The sequence below is a fragment of the Camelus bactrianus genome, chromosome 13 (genome assembly GCF_048773025.1).
Source record: "Camelus bactrianus isolate YW-2024 breed Bactrian camel chromosome 13, ASM4877302v1, whole genome shotgun sequence".
In the NCBI taxonomy this organism is placed as follows: Eukaryota; Metazoa; Chordata; class Mammalia; order Artiodactyla; family Camelidae; genus Camelus; species Camelus bactrianus.
This window is the reverse complement of record NC_133551.1, coordinates 44,807,889-44,828,978: the sequence shown is the minus strand read 5'-3', so window position 1 is coordinate 44,828,978 and position 21,090 is coordinate 44,807,889. Positions and strand designations below refer to the sequence as shown.

At 35.2% G+C, this 21,090-nt stretch overlaps 1 protein-coding gene and 1 pseudogene across 7 annotated transcripts in view; one reads left to right on the top strand and one right to left on the bottom strand.

Annotated features, from left to right (window-relative positions):
* SPATA6 (spermatogenesis associated 6) overlaps positions 1-21,090 on the bottom strand; it is a 107,312-nt gene that overhangs the window by 48,898 nt on the left and 37,324 nt on the right. For all 7 annotated transcript variants that reach the window (XM_010951149.3, XM_045513824.2, XM_045513820.2 and 4 more), the window contains 3 exons: positions 17,690-17,983; positions 13,223-13,310; positions 5,423-5,463 (listed from right to left, as the gene is read on the bottom strand). In XM_010951149.3, the coding sequence (XP_010949451.2) occupies positions 5,423-5,463; positions 13,223-13,310; positions 17,690-17,983 (423 nt within the window). The remainder of the gene's footprint in view (positions 1-5,422; positions 5,464-13,222; positions 13,311-17,689; positions 17,984-21,090) is intronic.
* Positions 5,712-6,021, top strand: LOC123615710 (large ribosomal subunit protein eL33 pseudogene; annotated as a pseudogene).

Here is a 21,090-nt window from a genome sequence, read left to right as displayed (position 1 = left end):
TTCTCTGCTGTCCTGTGTTCCTCCACTGCCTCAGTCAGATCCCTTTCCTTCCTCCTGTCTGCTTTCATTCCCAACTGACCTGCCAGAAACAAAAGCTCAATGGCTCCTTAAAGTTAAATCCCCTTCAGAATACACCAAAGTGCCATATGGTTGATTTTTAAGCTCTCGTCTGTTTCTGAGCTGAATAGTCAGAGACTCTTCAAAGTCTAAACAAGATAAACAGGAATTTGCAGCAGAATTTAGAATTCTGTGAACTTTAAACTAAACTTTACACGTTTCTTATCTCAATAATGGTGTCATCTAACACTGACTTGTGAAAATCAGAAATCTAAGAGTCATTCTTAACATTGCATGGTTAAGTGCCTTTCAATGCTCTCTGCTTTCAAAGTTTCTCTGCCTATTTTTGCCTAGTTCCTGGAATGCAAAAAAAAAAAAAAAAAAAAAAGCCAGGAGATATCTTTATTGAGATCCTGTTAATTTTCGAATTACCCTAAACAGAAGAAAATTCTTTATGATAATGAGTCTTTCTCTAGGAGAACATAGTATATCTTTTCCATTTATCATATCTACTTTTCTATCAAACTTAATCCTAAATATCTGTCTAATATCTCCACTGCAATCGACCTCCGTTACTCCCACCCCAATCCAAGTTATCACCACCATCTCTCACACTGTTTAACAGCCTACTAACTTGTTTGCTAGTATCCACTCTATTCCCAGTCCAACCCACTTTCCACACTACAATCAAAGTGATAGATTCAAAGCACAAATCTAACCTTGTCACCTTGTTGTTTAAAATAATTTCATTTGTTTCCCATTGTACTTAGGATAATATTCAAAATTCCTAACCTGGCTTAAAAGATTTGATCCCCATCTGCCACTCCAGCCTCAGTTTATACTGACACATGTCTCACCTCCAGCAACACTGGGCTTTTAGTTGCCTGACCTCTGAACCTTTATAAATGCTATTTCCCCTTTTCCCTTGCACATGTCCTTTCCTCCTTTTCATGCAGTAAATTCCTATTCACCTTCAGAGCTCAAGAGCAATCACCAATCCTCAAGATGCTCTTTTCCATTCTCTTTCACCAGATCAAATCCTCCTAGTACACAAACTAGTCCAAGCTAGCGTGCATGACCCCCATGATACAGTTCCAGGTACATGTTGATTTTTATGATTTTGTTATTATCTGTCTCCCTCATTATCATGAAATATCCATGAAGCAGAGATCATTTCTAGTTTTGCTAAGTTTTCATTTCTAGCATAATAAATGTTTCAGTCGCATCATCTTTCCTAAAGTGAAAGACAGTAGTTGGGAGTGGAGAGGGACAAGGCATTCTAGATGTGACAAAAGAAATGGCTAGCCTCCCACCACATTCATCTCTCCCTCCCAGAGCAGAAGTATTGCTGAGAAGCAATCCTTGCATCTAGATGTGGCCATCTGATCAGTGTAGAATGCAGATGAGAATGTTATGTGCCAATTTTAGGCCAAAGCTTTTAAGAAACAGATATGCCTCTCCAGGTTCTTCATTTCCCCGCCATGTGAAGAGAACAGCAAAGCTCTAGGGTAAGGCAAAAGCATAAAATGGGGCTACTAAATGGAAAAAATAGCATGCAGATCAGAAGTACCCTAAATTCAACTACTATGTGAATAAAAACTAAATTTCTATTATATCAACCTTCTGAAGTTTGGAGGTTCATTTCTATAGCAAATAACATTATCCCAATCAATTCAGAAACCAATGTCTTACTTCACTGGCCTTAACACAGATCTAAATTTGCATTGGCTTATAGGTTGGGAGCAGGAAGCAAGGGAACAGATGTTTGAGGATTGAAACTTTAAAATCCACGTAATGCAGTAGCAAAATATTTAATTATACTGTGACCTGCAACAGCTTGGAAGATAGACCACAGAACTTTCAAGCTTGTTACTACTAGGAAAATAGCTGGAAAGGACAAGAGTAGGAGTGTGTATTGGCTTTTACTTGTATTTGGCAAGGGATTTCAAGAATGACAAGCTCAGGAAAGACTAGTTTGAGAGTAGAAACGAAACAGTACAGGAAGAGTCTAGTAACTGAGGGCTCCCAGGGTCAGGAAAAGTGAGTGCCAACTGCGTGTGGACCCCAAAGGTATAAGGTTAAGACAGAAAAAGGCTTTCAGCTTTCAACAAAGATTCATTAGACATTTTAAACAGAGAAGCTAAATCCTAAGACAAAACTCAGATTGAAGGGGTTGCTTCCAGTCTGAGTCGACTTCAAATGGCCTCAAGGCAAGTGCCATTAAAAGACAGAAGAGCCAAAGAAATATATCAGATCCTGGAATTACATTTAGAAGTGGGGGGAAAAAGCTTTGGGTGTATTTACTGACACATTAAACTGACTGGAAGCAAATGAGAAGTCTACTGTTTTTGAGGAAACTGTATTGCCTACGAAATCAAGAACTTGGCCTTTAAGAGTCTATGTCAAAACAGCTCTCAGGCGCCGAAGATTTTAACAGCAAGAAGTGGGCTGAAAAATTATACATTTCCAAGAGATCAAAATCCTCCAAACCCATTTCAGAGAGGATAACCCACTGCCACATTGGATAATAAACAGACAAGGAAAAACCAGCTATAGGGCAGAGTCAGGGCCCATGGAGAGTAAGGTCTAAGAAAGGAAATTCCTCTACCATCAGGGCAGCGGGGCACCTGCCTGATAGGTTCACAAAGCTTGCCCAGCAGGATTCATCATTGCTATAGACTAAGAACTGCTCTTCATTCTCTATTTCTCCCTTTTGTAAATAAGAACCCCCCCCACCCCAGTTATCCTGTCCCTGCTCTAACAAAACATACTAGAAATGAGGTTCAGGTAGGGTAGGAAGGTGAAGGAGGGGAGAGATAATTTGTCTTAGTTCACAGGCCACTGGATCATAAGGAATCCCATCTGGATCTGATGGACTGGCCTATCCATCACCAAAAGATCCTGAACTTCAAGCTAGATTCAAGTGGCTGCAAATAACTTCAAGTAGTTTTCCTTGAAGAGGACAAAAGTATATTCTGTGTGAGGGAAGAAAGGTATGCAGATATATTTGGTGGCTAGACGGGTAGACTGTGACAGATACGGTTTGCTGTCTACTACAATGTATGACCCCTCTGTAGTGGAAAACAGCTGCTTAACCAGGATTCTATTTGCTAGTCACCCTCCTCCCCCTGCTTCTAGATATGGCCTTGTGGCCATTTCTTGTCATGGGACTATAAGAAATAATTTAGTTCACTTCCAGGCTTTTAAGAAGCAGGTGTGCCTTCACAGATGTATTGGACTGTTAATGAGAAACAATTTCTACTGTGTTAAGACACTGAAATACCAGAGTTTGTAAGAACGTCAAGCATTACCCTAATAAATTGGGTGAGTTGAAATATAGAGCTAGAAATATGAACATGACTTGGATGAGAAGGACATTGATGATATAATGGGAACAGAGTGTGTAGGTTCAGGAGCAACAGAAGTTGCTAAATTACAGGCAGTACAGAAATCTGAGCAGAGACCTCTAAACTTGATGTGATACTCATTCACGCATTCAAACCATTTATGTGTCCACGAGGCATCATACACCTGGCTAGCCAGCAAGGACAGAATGAATAAGACATTATACTTAGTTAGCTTCATGAATCTGGAAAGACACATTAAGTCCTTATTCTGGTAAGTCAAAGAGGTACTCAGTTTAACAGGGCAATGTAAGGTATGTGAGGATATTAAAAGTGATGTAAGGATACCAGAAATCAACCATATATTCCACATGCATTTCACATTTGTGTCTAAAGCCAGTTCTACTTCCCAATTCCACTAACATGGTTTCCTATCTCTTTCAAAGAGGTGTAAGGACTCTTTAATTTTTAAAGTTCTCATAAAATTCATTTTCCCCAAATATTTTAGGAATAATGGATAAAAAAGTGAAAGCAATGTTTATTTGAATATCTAGCAGTGAAAAGACAGAGAAAGAAGAGACTGTAAAGATATAGAGGCAGATTGAAAGGTGTGTTCTTTTTCAGAGAACTTTGTATTTATAGAACAGTTGATTATAGTGCATCCAAGGTGAAGAGAGTTGAGATTGGCTAAAAGAGTAGATAATGACCAAGCAGCCAGAAATCTTAAAGAGGGAGGCAGCAGATATAATAGGTATGGAGAAGTAGGAAAAATAGGAAGTAAAGATGCTAAGTAGCCATTAACATGCAGATTAATAAAAAGGGTAGACTTTAAATAAAGAAGAAAATAAATAAATACAAACTGTGAAACAAGACTTGAAGAAAACGTACAAAGACAGGCTTGTCCCTCAAGTATTACAACTAAGGTGATTCCAGTCTCCATTCTCAACAATTTTAATTTAGTAGGCTGGGAATGAATTTTTATAAAGTTCTACCTGGTGATCTGACAATCTGGTCACACGGTGCCTTGACTTGACACTTAACTGCTCCGTATTTCTTTTCCCACACTGACAGCACAGCAAAGAACTATGCTACTCAGTGTCAGCTACCACAGGATACACTGTTTTCAAGTAAATAAACTACAGTATCATAAGGAAAGCTATGTCTTTTGTTTTGTTTTGTTTTCCCACTTCTTATTAAGACGCTTTCACTTAGGGACAGAAAAGACAAACTCTGGGGCAGTCTCAAAATGTATAGTGGATAATTTTATGGTACCCAAAATAAATTTAGATGATATACAAGATTATTTTACATGGCACATGGACATACACTAGAAACATTGAATCACAAAGGAAAACATGTATTTTTTTCAATTTTCTTTCAATCAGAAATCCTCAGCTGTCTATTGGTACGTCTCCTACACCCGTCTGTCACTGCTTATCTCATTTTAACAAATGGAGACCATGCCTCAGAGTCTTTGGGAAACAACAGTCATCTAGTCAGAATTTAGTAACATTGCTTTGTTTTTGCTGTATTTTTAGGCTATCATCCATTTAAAGCATAAGATACTGATTTTTCATTTACACTGGTGAAATTTTTAAAAGGTGAACTTCTTTAGATAGCATAAATTACCTGCAGTTATTACAAAAATTATGAGGATGCTCTATGAATGACTGAAATTTAGAAATACTACTGTGTGAGATATCACTCAAAGTAACAACCAATTTCTATCTCTCTCTCATACACACATACACATATACATACACAAACACATTCAGTAAGTAATTAATTCAAATGAACAATCAAAAGCCACAGAATACTTGTAAGAAGACTTTCAATGAAAAGTCTATTCTACCAGTTGACAACGGAGACAAAATAATGACATTCCATAATATGACAATTATTGTTTGTACATTTTCTTGACTAAATGAATATGATAATCCCTGACCATATGTATAAGAAATGTACTTGTGCTCTTATCTGAAAGCTAGGATCATTACTGTTCTGTAATTTATACTACATACCTTATAATCCTTGGGTCGGTAGCAGCCAAGATGAGAATGATCTGAAAAAGGATTACAAAAGAATTAAACTATAAATATTTCCCATCAAAAAGAAGAAAATTTGGTTTCATCTTTGATTTTTGCTATCACTCTGTTTCTTATAATTCATACAGCAGTTTTCAGAAATATCTTAAAATCCTTCAACAATGTTACAAAGATGATGAGCAAGGCAAAATCTACATCTGTTTGCTCTGCCAGCCACCTTGAAGCCTGTGGAGGCCTGCAGGGAACAGGAATTAAAACGACGAATATGTCTGGAAGGCTGTGGTTCAAGGCCATTTTTGATGGCTATAAGAAGGGTCTCTGGAACCAGGTCTCTTAAAATTGAAGGTGTTTATGCTCGAGATGAAGATGAATTCTACTTAGGCAAGAGATGTGCTTATGTGTACAAAGCAAAGAACAACACAGTAACTCCTGGTGGAAAATTGGACAAAACCAGAGTAATCTGGGGAAAGATAACTCACGCTCACAGTGGCATGGTTTGTGCCAAATTCTGAAGCAACCTTCCTAAGGTCATTGGACACAGAATCCACGTGATGCTGTACCACTCAAAGATTTAAACTTACCGAAGAGTAAATAAATAAATATTCCCTTGAATTTTTATTAAATGGCTTACAAGTCTCTGCCCTAAATTCAGTTGCTAAGTGCTTAAATGATGGTGGTTATCAGGCATTTAGAGTACAAGGAAGCCCAGAGATGGCAGTCACCGAGATTTTGGACAATAGGGTTTTGATGAGGATAGGATATAAGTATCTTAATATAACAGGGGAGGTTACTAGTAAGCTTTGGTTGGAGACACTGGAAAGGAGTATCTTGGAAGGCTTATGGTATTGGAGCACTTGAACCTAGCCTCTGAAAAGTTTTTGGACAAATGGAGACACCTGGCATATTCCAGAAAAGACAGGAGTCAGAATTTTAAGCCAGCACAGATATACACCATGAAACTTACCTAGATTTCCATAGCAAATGGATCTATAACTCTTCCCTGTATTTCAGCTTTGGTACTGTGGTTTATTAAATGTACTGGGCAACTGCCTCCCTCATTAAATTGAATGAAACTTAAAAAAAAAATCTTTATCAGTTCTTCAGTAATTAAGTGATTTCACAAATACTATTTTCATTAGAGTAGAAGATCTCTGAATACAGACCAAAATAATTTTGAGTTGATAAACCAGTTTGTCTACATGAAATGGATAATTTTAGTTGATAAACTAGTTTATGATGAAATGTAATCTGAATATATAGATTTGATAGAAATTGCCAAACCACATGTGTTCCTATTCTTGGAGGCCATGCTTGAATCAAGTGAGTGTAGTGGAAACAGGACCAGCTTTAGAGGGCAGGAGCACACTGTAGTAAAAGACTGTTGACAAATAGATCTGCATTGCATTCAGGCCCCAGGAGTTTCCATCTGGCCTTGGGCACATTACCTAACCTTTTTAAGTCTCAGATTCCTCAACTATCTGATGTACCTCTTTCCTAATATTGCTTTAAAGATTACATTAGATATTACATATATGGCAATAAAATAAATGCTAACTATATTACTAACACCATCATCAACCTCATTACTATCGAATTCTAAGTCAAGCAAGGCCAGGTTCAACTTCTACCACTTATCAGACATATTATTTTGGTCAAGTTATATAATTAATCTGTGTTTCACTCCTCATTTTAAGAGTATAAAGATAATGCTTACCTTACCTCAGAGAGTCATAGTGGTGATTAAATCATACTGTTTATGAAAGTACCTAGTTCAGTATAACAGTGGATTATAAACTATTCTAAATCTTTCCCTAAAATAAATACCTCTATACTGCAGATGCAGATTTTGGGTTTTACTCATTACTTAAAGGAGTCAACTTTGAAGCATTCTAACCTCTGTTACAGTAACAGACAAGAAAATCAGAACCATAATTTGCAATTCTATTTCCTTACTAATACATTCCAGTCAAAAACAGAATTTCTAATATTCTATATTTTACCTTCCCAAATTACCTTGTACAGAAATATACTGCCTATATATTAGAGACCCAGATAGTCTATATTAGCCAATTAGCTCTCTTTTATAGTACAAGATGTTGTTTCTTCTCTGAGTGTCCTGAACCATTATAAATGGTAGCTGAAACATGAATGTCTTCCACACAGGCCAACTTCACCATTTATTTCAGTAAGATTCAACTTACTTCAAGTGCTTTTCAAAATTCAAAATAAAACTAAATCCCAGCCCACCTTCTCCTCTGTATAGTCTAATGTACAACATGGCCACAAATAGCACAAGAAATTAAAAAATGATAAGGACATACTGAGTCTAATTCTCCAAACATGCTAACTTTGAAAATTATGATAATTTCTACATTCTTTCTGGCAGCTAATGTAATATTAAAACACTGGTATGTCTTCTGCTTTCTACAAACCATTTATAAATGTACCCTAATTCAGACAGATTTATAATTTTCTTTCATTTTTACGAATTAAGCTGTTACTTTGATCTGAGGTTTCCTAATGTTCACATTTACCCACACTTAACGGCAATTAGGCACTAACTATATTCTAAATGCAAGAGATAAAGGAGATAAAAGTCATGGCCCATGGTTGTGAAGTACTTATAATTTACTGTAGTTGAGTTATACCAAGTTGAAGGACAGCAGCATAAAATAATAGGCTAAATAAGAATGGTACAGGCAGTATGTAGAATGGTACACACAATTAATGTTACTAAAAACTCAGAGCGGGGTGCAGGTATTAAAAAAAAACAAAAAACACAGAGATCAATCTCTCAAAGTTGAAGGCAATCAGGCAAAACTTCCTAAAGGAGGAGAAAGTTGAGCTGGGCCTTAATGAATGGGTCACACTTAAGTATGAAGAAAAAGAAAGAACTAATTTAGATTGTGTGTGTGTGTGTGTGTGTGTGTGTGTACATGATCTCAAACAACTTACTTTACCTTTTTAAACCTCAGATTTCTTCATCTATAAAATGGGGATAAATGACAGTATCTAAATTCTTGAGATTACTGTAATTAACCAATCAAATATAAGTGCTTAGTATAGCAGCTAGCAGAAAACATACAACAAGTATTAGCTATTATTTGATTCTTCAATAACCTCATGAAATCAGTGTTATGAACTTAATATTTGTGTCTTCCCAAAATTCATGTTAAAGCTCTACCCCTCAAGGTGACGGTGTTTGGAAATGAGGCCCTTAGGTGGTAACTGGGGCTGGATGAGGCCATGAGGGCGGGGCCTCACAATGGAAAGAACGCCCTTATAAGAAGACACATGGGAGAGCTCCCATGTGAGCTATGGAGTGCCCAATTGCTCACTCACGCGCTCTCTCTCTCTTCTCCAATCCCTTCTCCACGCACACAGGAAGAAGAGGTCATGTCACCGTACAGTGAAATGGCAGTTGCCTACAAACCAAGAGAAGAGATTCCAGAATGAAACCCACCTTACCCGCACCTTGATCCTGGACTTCCCAGCTTCCAGAACTGTGAGAAAATAAATGTCTTTTGTTTAAGCCCCCAGTCGATGGTGTTTTGCTATGGCAGCCCAAGCAGACTGATACAATGCATAAGACTATTGCTTCTACTTTACATTTCAGGAAGCTGACTTCCTATACAGCTCAACGAGTCATGGAACTGAGGTTTTTGATTAGTTCAGCGCTACTTCTGCTAATATAAGGACAGTAGAAGACGTCCTTATAATAAAGCAAAAGCACACAGAGAATAAAAGTGTCTTTATTGTCTCAAAAATGGCATCAGATTATGGCTTTGTTAACCAAATGGATATGATATATACAATGTAATTAATCAAATACCGAGTAGTGACAGTACACATTAAAAACAAAATGTGACCATCAGTCATCAGAACATTTCCTTAGCAACCATCTAATTCAGAAATTAAGATCTACTTTGTACGTAAGTCACCATTCACACTGGGAGAGGTCTGATAACTTAAAGCCTCTGCATCCTTCCTCTCTTTCCATAGCTGACCCTCACCCAACAGGCTCATATGTATCAGCCCTAAAAGGACCAATCCTGACTAAGTAAGAAGGACTAAAGGAGCTTTCATCTAAATCTCATCATCTATTTATCAACTTATTTTTTCTTCAAAGTAACACTCGAGCCCCCATCCTGGCAATTAGAACCAATGCATAGTCCCTTTGAGTCAATCCCTATCTTGGCAACCTCCATAGAACCCTACAGTGAAGGGTACACATCATCCTTTTACAAAGCTTAAAGGAATCCCACTCTGGTAGTGAAGTGCTACCATCACCACAGAACTTCCCGATGCTCAATGAGTGTGCCCTGTTCCAGCTTTCAGAGGGCATCTGCCACTGGAGACCTTTATCAGCACTTAAGCCCACGGCTATCCCAGGGCCCACGTAACATTCCAGGGTTGGCCTCTGCTCTCCTGTGAACCTTCACAGAGCACACAGCCAATGCTTTTGCCATATGTTAATCCCTGTAACTAGAAGTAAAGCTAGGATTTCCAGCTTTATAAAATAAAAACAGAGTTTAGTATCTCTCAGGAGGTCCAACCTTCTAAAAAGGAAAGACGCATAGCAAAATGTTTTCTGTCTCCTGCTCACTTGTGATATAGTCACCTGAAACTGTTTACTCCAGTGTCTAATATTTTTATCTTATTTCCATGGCTATCAAAGTCTCAGTAGCAACATCTCAGCCTTTCCCCCTCACATTTTTTTCTTTTCTAAAATTTAGTAAACTGTAAGTTCCCTGCTTACCAGTGACTGAAATAGTGATAATCATTAAAAAAGATATAAAAAATGGCTAAAAATCACATGAATAAACATGCAATGCCATTAGTCATGTATAAATTGAAATCACAATGAGATAGGACTGCATAGAATGATTATAATTAAAAAGGCAATAACAAGTGTTGACAGGGATGTGGAGAAACTGCAGTCTTGTATACTGCTGGTGGGAATGTAAAATGGTACAGACACACTGGAAAACATTTGGCAATTTCTTAAAAGGTTAAACTTACAATATTAACTGGCAATTCTAAGTATCCACTGAGGAGAAATGAAAGCATTTATGTATGCAAATACTTCGATATAAAACCATTCACAGTAGCACTATTGATAATAGCCAAAATCAAAAACAGTACAAGGGATCAGGATGGGAGTGTAGATTTACTGCAAATGAGTATAATAAAATTCTTTGGGATGATGGAAATCTTCTAAAAATTGGTATTAGTGATTTTACAACTGCAAATTTATTAAAAATTAGTTAACTGTATACTTAAAATGGGAATTTTATGATATATAAACTATACCTCAATAAAGCTGTTAAAAATGTTTTATAAAGAATAGAAAAATAAAGAAACTGAAAAAAAGGAGTTCCTAAAAATGAAACTGTTCAGCTGCCAAACAGAACTGTTCAGCTTGTCTTCTACAAGACAAGAAGGCTCACATTTAAATGAAAGCTGAAACAGACATTTTACTGATAAGTATATACATGGTGACTACATGCATTTTATTCAGAAAAGATTAAAATATTACCATTTATTGCTATGTACTCAAGATATGGCCTATTAGGATTTGGGATGTTATTTCCAATTTATTTTACATAAAAAGCAATAACCATCCAACAAAGGGATTAGTGGAAGCTCATAAAAGATTACAGTCTAATGTAGAATTAAAACTCATGACAGAATCTTCAAACCAAGAGAACAAGAGATGTTTCCTCCAACGGGGAGACAGCCTAACATCTTTCCTAAATCCTAAGCAAGTAAAAAAAGAGCCAGGATGACACCCTTGATTTCCTCTTCAAACATACAAGTGATTGGGTAAAACCTCCAAATATTCTTGAGGTATTATAAGAGGTACTGAGTTTCTTCAAAAGGAATGCACAAATTACAATTAGAATTATATACCGTGGAAATTCCAGATAGAGAAAATTAGAACATATTTTAAAAAATACCCTCTGCATGCAGGTAGGAAAAGTAGTAGAAGGGTGGTAGAAAAGAACAGAACTTGCAGTTAGAAGGCCCAGATTCCAGACTGTGCAGGGGTGTCCTGTAGCTCTCCAACACGTCACAAAAGCTCTCCAAGCCCGGCACCTTTCCTCTAATCCCATCATGAGGCCCCACCCATAGACTCACCTAAAGCCAATTCCCTCCCAGAGGTAAACACCCATCTCCAACACCATCACTGGGAGTTTAGAGCTTCAACATGTAAACTGTAAGGGACACGTTAAGTCCACAGCAACGTCCTTGTCAAGAAAAGTTTATACCAGACACACACACAGACACGGAGTCAGGGAGAAGAAAGAGATCGAGGGAGAGGGAAAAGCAAATATTAATATTTGTGGATTCTAAGTGAAAGGTACAGGGAAATTCTTTGTATTATCTATACTTTCTGTAAGTCTGAAATTCTATCAAAATAAAAAGTTAAAAGAGTAAAAGCACCTCATTATTGACCTCTCTGATTGTACCTCTACATAGGCAGCCAACTACTTTAATTATAAGTTACTAGAAACTGTAATAGTTCTAATAGCAAATATATAATAACTGTCAAGGGAAATCAGACATTTAAGTGCATTCCAAAGACATCTTCCAAAGAAATGTCTATATTGAAGTTATTTTCGATTTTCTTGTTCTTAAGGCTTATTTATTCCACATCTATAAATTTCCTCCAAGAAGGGAAGCAGTATAACATCTGTTCCTAACTTCATATAGCCTGCTATTCTGAGCATAAAAGACTTATTGATTACCCCATCTATCTCCCTGTTAGTATAAGTGGGCACAAACCCTTCATGTTCTCAGAGAAGAATGTTCCATTTCCAATTAAAAAAAAGGGATTATACACTAGAGTTTAGAAAAAGAAAGAGACAGAGCTCACTATATGCTGATCACATTTTTTCACTCTCTCATCTTTCTATGCCTTTTCTCAGTTTGTAGTAAGTTAACTTAAAGGCTGCTGGTGAATGCTTGGTGAACTGACCAGCCAATGTCTGGTATTCAGATATTAACGCTTAAATATCCCTAATGATAAGATACTATTTAATCTTCTTCATAAAAATCATCTTCATATTGAACTTAAGAAACAACTTATCTAATCACCAGCACCAAGTCTAAAAATGAAAAAAAAATCTTATAAACCAAGCCTAAAGGATGTTATCTTTTTAGAAACATAAATAAGCATTATGACAGATGGTATTTATTAAGTGTCCAGTGTGCTGGGGCATTTTACATGGTAATATTTGCCATGTTGTCTTCATTCTTCAATAAATAAACTGATTATCAAAGAAGTTAAAACGACATGTTCAAGAATGCCCAGGTTATAAATAAGTGGCAGAGTGAGTATCCAAATATATGTGTAAATGTATGTCCAAAACCCATAACCTTGAACTTTTTTTACAATGATGTTTCCCAAAGCCTGTTCCACAAACTGGGTAATACATGTTAAGGTGAGAAAAGGGTTTTATAGTCAAATATAAATTTAGAAGTTGTTGAGCAAAGCAAAATCAAGGTTTTTTTTTTTTATCAAAGGTATCATATTCTTTAATATGCTAATATGTGTTTTGAATCTCAAAGAGGGAGATGGGTTACAGCAGCACAGAAATTCCATATGTTTAGAGAGCACCCACAAGGTGTATCACAAGCTGCAACAAGTGGCATTACGCCACATTCCCCAATAATACAGCAGAGATTCTGTTTTGTTAATTGACGCCAAGATAAAGACCTAATGATAGCCAAGACAACTAAAACACTGAAGAGAGATGACTTGTAGCTTACCATTGTGCAGCCTGGACCATCCATCTCTTTCACAGTCTCTGCCAGATGATCCAAATAAAGCATCAGCCCTGGGACTTGGGGGATCGACCTAGAATAAGGAATATTTGAATGTGAAAAAGAACTTAAATGCTTTTTTTCAGTCTCATGGCACCAGAAAATCAACTAAAGTACATAGACCACATTATCACCAGGTTAACATGATAGTGCCTACACGGCTCAGGCACGTTCCAAAATCAGAGTTTAATCGAGTATTAATAAAACTAAGACTAAACTCCAGAAAAATTTAATTATACATCTGAGTCTACTTTAAAATGAACAGATTTACAGTTGAAATGTCCATTATCTATTACCTAGTTTGCTTTCCATTACTAAGTTAAAAAGAGAGAAATCTTACTTTACCACTTTTAAAAAACAAGTTTAGCCATTTACTGCTTATCTCCTTACCTTACAGATTTTGAACTTAAACAGTGTTTTACTCAGCTGTGTTCAGAGGCCAGCATCCTGAGCCTAATAATGAGTCATTCATGTTTTCTTATTAAAAAAGTCAGTGATATAAATCTGTATGTAACAGCTCTATTTATCAAAGTAAAAGACTACATAAAAAGACAATGTCAAGAGAATAAAAAGGCAGCCTATGGAACAGGAGAAAATATTTGCAAATCATTATATGAAAAGGTATTAATATTTGACCATAGTAAAAAACTTCTAAAATTCAACTAAAAAACTTAAAAAGACATTTCTCCAAAAGATATACAAATGACCAATAAGCATATGAAAAAATGTTCAACATCACTAATCACTAGAGAAATGAAAATCAAAACACTCCTTTACCCCTATCAGGATGGGCATTACCAAGAAACAGAAAATAACAAGTTTCGGCAAGGACGTGGAGGGACTGAACCACTTGTATAACTCTCACTGGGAATGAAAATTGGTGAAGTCACTATGGAAAACAGCATGGGAGTTCTACAAAAAATTCAAAGTAGGCCTGTCATATGATCCAGCAATTCCACTTCTGCATATATACCTCCTGAAAATTGAAAGCAGGGACCTGAACTGATATTTTTTATACCATGTTCACAACAGTATTATTCACAATAGCCAAAAGGTAGAAGTAATCCTCATGTTCATCAACAGATCAGTGGATAAACAAAATATGGTATATATGTATAAAAGAATATTATCCAGCTGTAATAAGGAAGAAAATTCTGACACATGCTATAACATGGATGAACCTTGATGACTTTACGCTAGGTGAAATGAGCAATTCACAAATGGACAAATACTGTTTATTTTGTGTACCCTAAACCGTCAGATTCATAGAGACAAACATGTACAATGTTGTTTGCCAGGGGGAATGGGAATGCCAAAAGAAAGAATGGGGAGTTATTGTTTAATGGGTACAGAGTTTCAGCTTAGCAAGATGAAAAAACTTCCGGAGACAGATGGTGGTGATGATTCCACAACAATGTGAGTGTACTTACTTAATGAGTACACTTAAGGTACATTTTAAAATGGCTAAAATAGTAAGCTTTATATTGTGTATATTTTACCATGATTTTTAAAAATTTAAATTAAAAAAATGGGGAAAGACAGCCACGGAGTAAGAAAAAATATTTGCAAATCATATACTTGATAAGGATCTCGAATCCTACATATATAAAGAAAATTTACACTTGACTTCAACAAGAAGGCAAATGACACAACTAATAATGGGCAAAGGATTTGAATAGACATTTCTCCAAAGAAGGTGCCATACAAATGGCTAACAAGCACATGAAAAGATGCTCAGCATCCTTAGTCATTAGGGAAATGTAAATCAAAACCATGAGAGACCACTCCACACCCCCCAGGATGGCTATAATAAAAATAAAGTAAAACAGAAAAAAGCAAATGTTAGTGAGAATGTGGACAAGTTGGAGCCATCAAACATTGCTGGTGGGAACCTAAAATGGAGCAAATATTGTGGAAAACAGTCTGGCAATTCCTCAATAAGTCAAACACAAAATTATCATATGATCCAGCAATTCTACTCCCAAGTACTAAAGCAGTTAGGAATTAAAATACGTATTCAAACAAAAATTTGTGTATGAATGTTCACAGAAGCACTACTCACATAACCAAAAGGTGAAAAAACCCAAATGGCTATCAACAGTTGATGGGTAAACAAAATGCCCATTGGATTATTTAATCATAAGAAGAATCAAGTACTGATACATGCTACAACATGGAAGAAACTCAAAAGCCCTGTGCTAAATGAAAAGAGACACAAAATGCCTGAAATTCTTTGATTTCATTTATATGAAATGGCAGAATAGGAAAATCCATGAAGACAGAAAGTAGATGAGTGGTTGCCAGGGTCTGGGGAAAGAAATGGGAAGTGAATGCTTAATGAGAACAAGGTTTCTGTTCAGGGTGATGAAAAAGTTCTGAAACTAGACAGTAGTGACAGTTTTACAATATAAATGTACTTAATGTCACCAAATGATATACTTTAAAATGGTTGAAATGGTAAATTTTATGTTATGAGTATTTTACCACAATAGAAAAAAAAATCCTACTCTGCGTAAATGAAAAGAAGAATGCAGTCTAACCCCTGCAGGGTGGTTGCGCCAGTTTGTTTAGGAGCCTACTAGTTAGTTTCTTAAAACTGCTCCTTATTCTTTAAGATTACTTTTTATACAGTGTTTGTAAATCTAGAATATCTTTCCTAAAAGTGTTAAATTTTGCATATGCATATATCAAATTGAAATTTTGTTTGGTTACCAATTCTGTTAAGTGCTTTTAGAATCACGAACGGCTATGGAGGGAAAGGGAGGAAAGGCAGCTCCATGTTCACAAACACAATTAGAAAAATCTAGTCCTATACAATAATGTAAGCATTTTCTAACTACAGGCTTAGACGTATGTATTGCTTTTTGCTCATTGGAAAGCTGAAAGGGAAATCATTTAAACACAAATGTCAAGGTTTATACAAAGCAGCATTAAAATTATTCTATTTTGAATACTGACATGAAAATAATAATATAACAAACATTTTAAGAACAGTTATTTCCCTAAATAATTTTTTATGTGGCTAACCCTCAATATATTCCCTGTTATCTTTGTACATAGGTTTTTAAATTAAAATGCTAATATTCCTTCAGATTAGAATTTAGCATGTCCTCTCTTTTCAATTTAATTTGCAATCGTGGGCAAACAAAATTAAAGGCATTCTGAAACTGCCATTAAACAAGCAACTAAATGTATCTGGATATTGTTCAAACAACAAAAAAAGTGAGCAGAAACTGTAAACAAGTTCTATAGAAATAAGACAAGTGTAATCACAATAATCTCAATAAAATATTACCATTTTCAAGTATCCATTATATTTTAAATTCTTTTTACAATTAAAAAATCTAATACTTTAGACTAAAATAATAAAGGATCCATAGTCAAAATACGAATATGGAATGAAATATTGCTTAAGGCACATCTAAATTTTTTAAAAAAGGTATCATTAAGAAAATCAGAACTTTTAGGTGGTGTACATTCAAAAAGCTATTAGACCTTAAAGGAGTATGTTTACATCTTTGCATTTGTATTTACATTTTACATTTTAGAATTTGGAAAAAAATGCATTAGAGACATCAAAGTCAGAAACAGTTTTACAGGTATCTCAAAAAGTTGTTTTGCTTCTATGGGCAGTTAAATCTTTAAGTTTATTATTATTATATAGAGAACTTTTTATTAATTTGTAAATTTTGTTTAAAAATACTTTTAAGGTAAATTTTTATAAAAATTCAAGAAACTAAGATTTTGATTAATTATTCTGATTATATATTACATATAATATTCTGATCATAGACCCTTAAAATTAGCCAGTCTATTTGACTATCATATGGACACAAGCTCTAAGCTTAAATCATATCAAAAGCAGTCTTCTGTATAGAAAGACTGGAACTATGTTACCCTTAACTCTTCACTTTCAAAGACATTCCCATCCCCATCAAATGATTTGCTTTAAAGGTCCATTATATAAGGCTTACACAAGGGATATAATTTTAAGGGAAACTTACTTTTCCATTACAATTTTTTAAAAGGCTGTTGGGGGGGGGTCTTCCTTTTCATAAAGAAAATTTGATCCTCTTTTAAAACCCTACTCTGCCATTTTAGTATGATGTCAATTACACCTCAGTTCAATCTGTAAAGTTATTATGCTGTCCACTGTACAAGAAGGAAGGAAATGGGTACTTAGAGGATTTAACATGACATTCATAATGGAACTTGATCTCTGTCAGGTTTAAAGGCTGCAAAAGAATGTTCTTTATTAAGTTAATTTTCCATTTTAGACTGCTAGACCAACAGATGGTTCAGGAAAGGAAATTATTAATATAAGCTAGAAGTTGAAAGAAGTTTGAGAATAATATTTTAGTGGAAGAACAGATTAGATCAGTTTCAAATGGAAATTCTTCAAAGAACACATACATGTCTAATCACAAATGGAGGTTTATCCGTTTCTTTTTTGAATTCATAGGGTCCGAGATTTAAATGGGCCAGCCGCCGCCGCGTGTCTTCAGATAGCTCACACATTCGTCTTTTTGTGTAGGGAGATGGAGAGTGTGATTTTGAAGAAATTGTAGGCTGTTCGTAATTTTTTGCATTTATGCAGTATTTATTTCTCTCAGGTGACTTGGATTTCTTCTTTTGTGATCTTGACGTTCTGCTTTGCAGTCTGCCGTGTGATTTTTCAACTGGAGCCGTATGGTAAATAAATTTATCCTAAACATAAAAAATAAAAACTAGTTTGATCAGGAGAAGATATATTTTATATATATTATGTCCCTTGGATTATATATATATATATATATATATATATATATATATATATATATATATAACTACAGGTAGAAAAAAACTTTAAAAAGTAATTAAGTAATTTAAGGTACAGATAATCTATCAAAGCCAATGAGAGAGTCTCTCTTATCTGTGCAGATCTTGGGGGAAGTTAAATCCATGTTCTCCTAAATAACTCTGTCTAATAGTTAATAAAGTATACTATACCACACTCCTTAAGTATAACAAGTACTTTATAAAAGTTAAAGCCCAATATTTAATCATTTGGAAAATTAAGAAAAATTATTTTTCAGTGTACTAAAAAACTAATGGAAACATTGGCTTATCATTTATAATTATGTATAATTATTGGATATATAATTTAAGAGGATTTGTTTAGCAATATTACAAACACACATCAAATTAGTTCATTATAAAATCTTTATGGTGAAAATTATTAAAATAAGTTTCATTCATAGAACTATGATTACATTCATTTGTACAATGTTGAAAATCTGAAGAAAAACTTTATGCATATTTTCATAAAATAAATTATTTGAATTATACTAGTGATTAGGATTTTAAGATCTTTTCCAAACTAAAAGTTTACAATTCAATGACAGATAACTGTAACATCTTAATTCTATACTTCAATGAAAAGTAAAAAAGTATAAAAGACATATTGCAAACTTTAATGACTAGTACTCTATCTTCTAGTAAAACTGGCTAACAGTCTAAAATTTTTAATACAAATGTGGTATCTCTAAAATTCTTGTGTTATTAGGATAATATTATTATTTAAATAGTCTCTGCCTTATAAATGCGTTAGAAGTTGGATTAGAAGTAAATGAGACCTCTTCACACAGTACCTAGAACTATAAGATTTCCAATGTTAGAGGAAATAGGAAAATTGGAAAGCAAGACAACATATTTTCCTAATTAGAAAATAAATCTGTGAGTTTCATACAGACCAGCAGCATCAGATTATTTCATCATCTTTCTTTCCTCTATGGCTCTTATTATGCTCCTGGACCTTCTCCCACCTTGTTCAATGACTTCAACAAGGAACTCAGAATTTTTCATCCCACTTCATCCATCTCTATGACATCACAATGACTCACAGAGCAGCAATGTCAGTACATGAAAAAAACCTTTGAGGTTTAATAAAATGTCCAAGCAATCAATCTTTCCAAGACCTTAGACGTAGACTTTCAATTTCTCAGTTTAATTGCGTTTTTCAACTTCATCTTAGATTTCATCATTCTACAGATCCAAGCTAAACTCTGAAAACGCCTTGCTGACCAAACCGTTCTTTTCCTCAACCTACCTCTTTTATTTTCACTGAATCTGTTACCTGCCCTCCTCACCTCCTCAATCCTTAATCTCTTTCTCCCAGATATTCATACATTTTTAATATCTCTTACTTTCAGACCCAGATGAGCCCATAATCATCTATTTCAGCAATGCTATAAAGTTCCTTCTCAGCTGTTTGTACCAAACTCATATACAAAAACACCTCTGTTTATACCAAACCTAAAGTAACTCCGTCATTTCTTCCTTACAGTTTCTGAATTCTGAATACTAGAGGAAGTAAGAAACTGTGCTGTATCTACCACAGATACATACTTTCTAACCTAATCAATCCTTAATCCACCCTATTAATGCCCAATAAAATGTAAAATAGTGGCTGTTCTATACTATTTTATACAAAATGGCTCCCTCTATTGGCCAACAGAACAATAACACTTGACAAAAGGAGACTTGAAAAGTGCTCTTTGTCTTTTATGCCTGAAAATAGTCTTCCTGCTGCCATGTGAATGAGCTGAAATCTGTCTGCTAGATGATACGAGTCTTCTCCAGCTCAAGTCAAGCCAAATACCAGAAAGGTAGAGTCCCTCTCAGGCCAAAAAGTCATCCACTGCCAGACATGTGAGTGAAGCCTTCCTGTATCATTCAGCCCTAGCCTGGCCAGTCCAGACCAAAATAATCACCCAGCCAATACACAAAACTGTGAGAAACACTTTGTTTTAAGTTACTAAGTTAGTGTGGCTTGTTACGCAGCAAAAGCTACCTGACACAGATTAACAAACATATTAATAAAGTTAGTAGTAATATTGAACTATTTGACAATAAATTCTACTTTGCAGTAGGTAAAAAAGAATAAGCAGAAAACTAGATTTATTCCAGAAAATCCCAATAACATGCTTAATTTGTTCAGTCCATTCAATTGGTGACAAAACATTAACTGTGACAAAAATTTTGAAAATAATGTGCTGGGAGGAATAAAGTTCATTATAAATATTTATAAACCTAAATAATTTTATGAAGTTTATTTCACTCACTCCTCTCTTAAAAACCAAATTGGTTTGTCTTATTCTTACATTGTATTTGAATCTGAAAATGCAGTTTTATAGCCATTAAAATTCTAATTGTAACTAATATTCATTTGGGAAAAAAAACAGATTTATCAAATTCTCAAGTAAGATCAAATAAGCTTAAAATTCTGGCTGTTATCACTCAGAATTTTAATGATGTAAAGGTGTATACTCTGCTGTGCCTACCATACAATGCTTTCTATCTTATATTTCATCTATGTCTTCTGTATCTCCCCCAGTTATCTTAATTAAAGAAATAATAACCTTAGTAACAGCCACAAGATGCGTGATCTACATGTTATGTGCCAGGCACGTTTGCATATATTCTCTAATTTAACCCTTAAATCAGTCTTGTGAAGAACTTGAACCCAAATCTGATTGATTCTCAAGCATATTTTCTTAAACAGTGACACCAAAGGCTACACTCTTACATCTCTGTTCAGTAAAGGACTAATGACAAACATTGAAATAGCAGGTTGAAAAAAGAGACTTGCCAAAACTTTACAGAGGAAAATGCTAGTCTGGTGAAACTCCTAGTCGGGTAACAGTTCTACGTTTCGCATGGAAGCTTCCACCAAGCTGTACACTTAGAACGTGTGCACTCTGTGTGCCTGCTACATTCCTGACCAAAAGACCTTTCTACCCACCCACTAGAAGGGCATACCCTAGTGTGGAGAG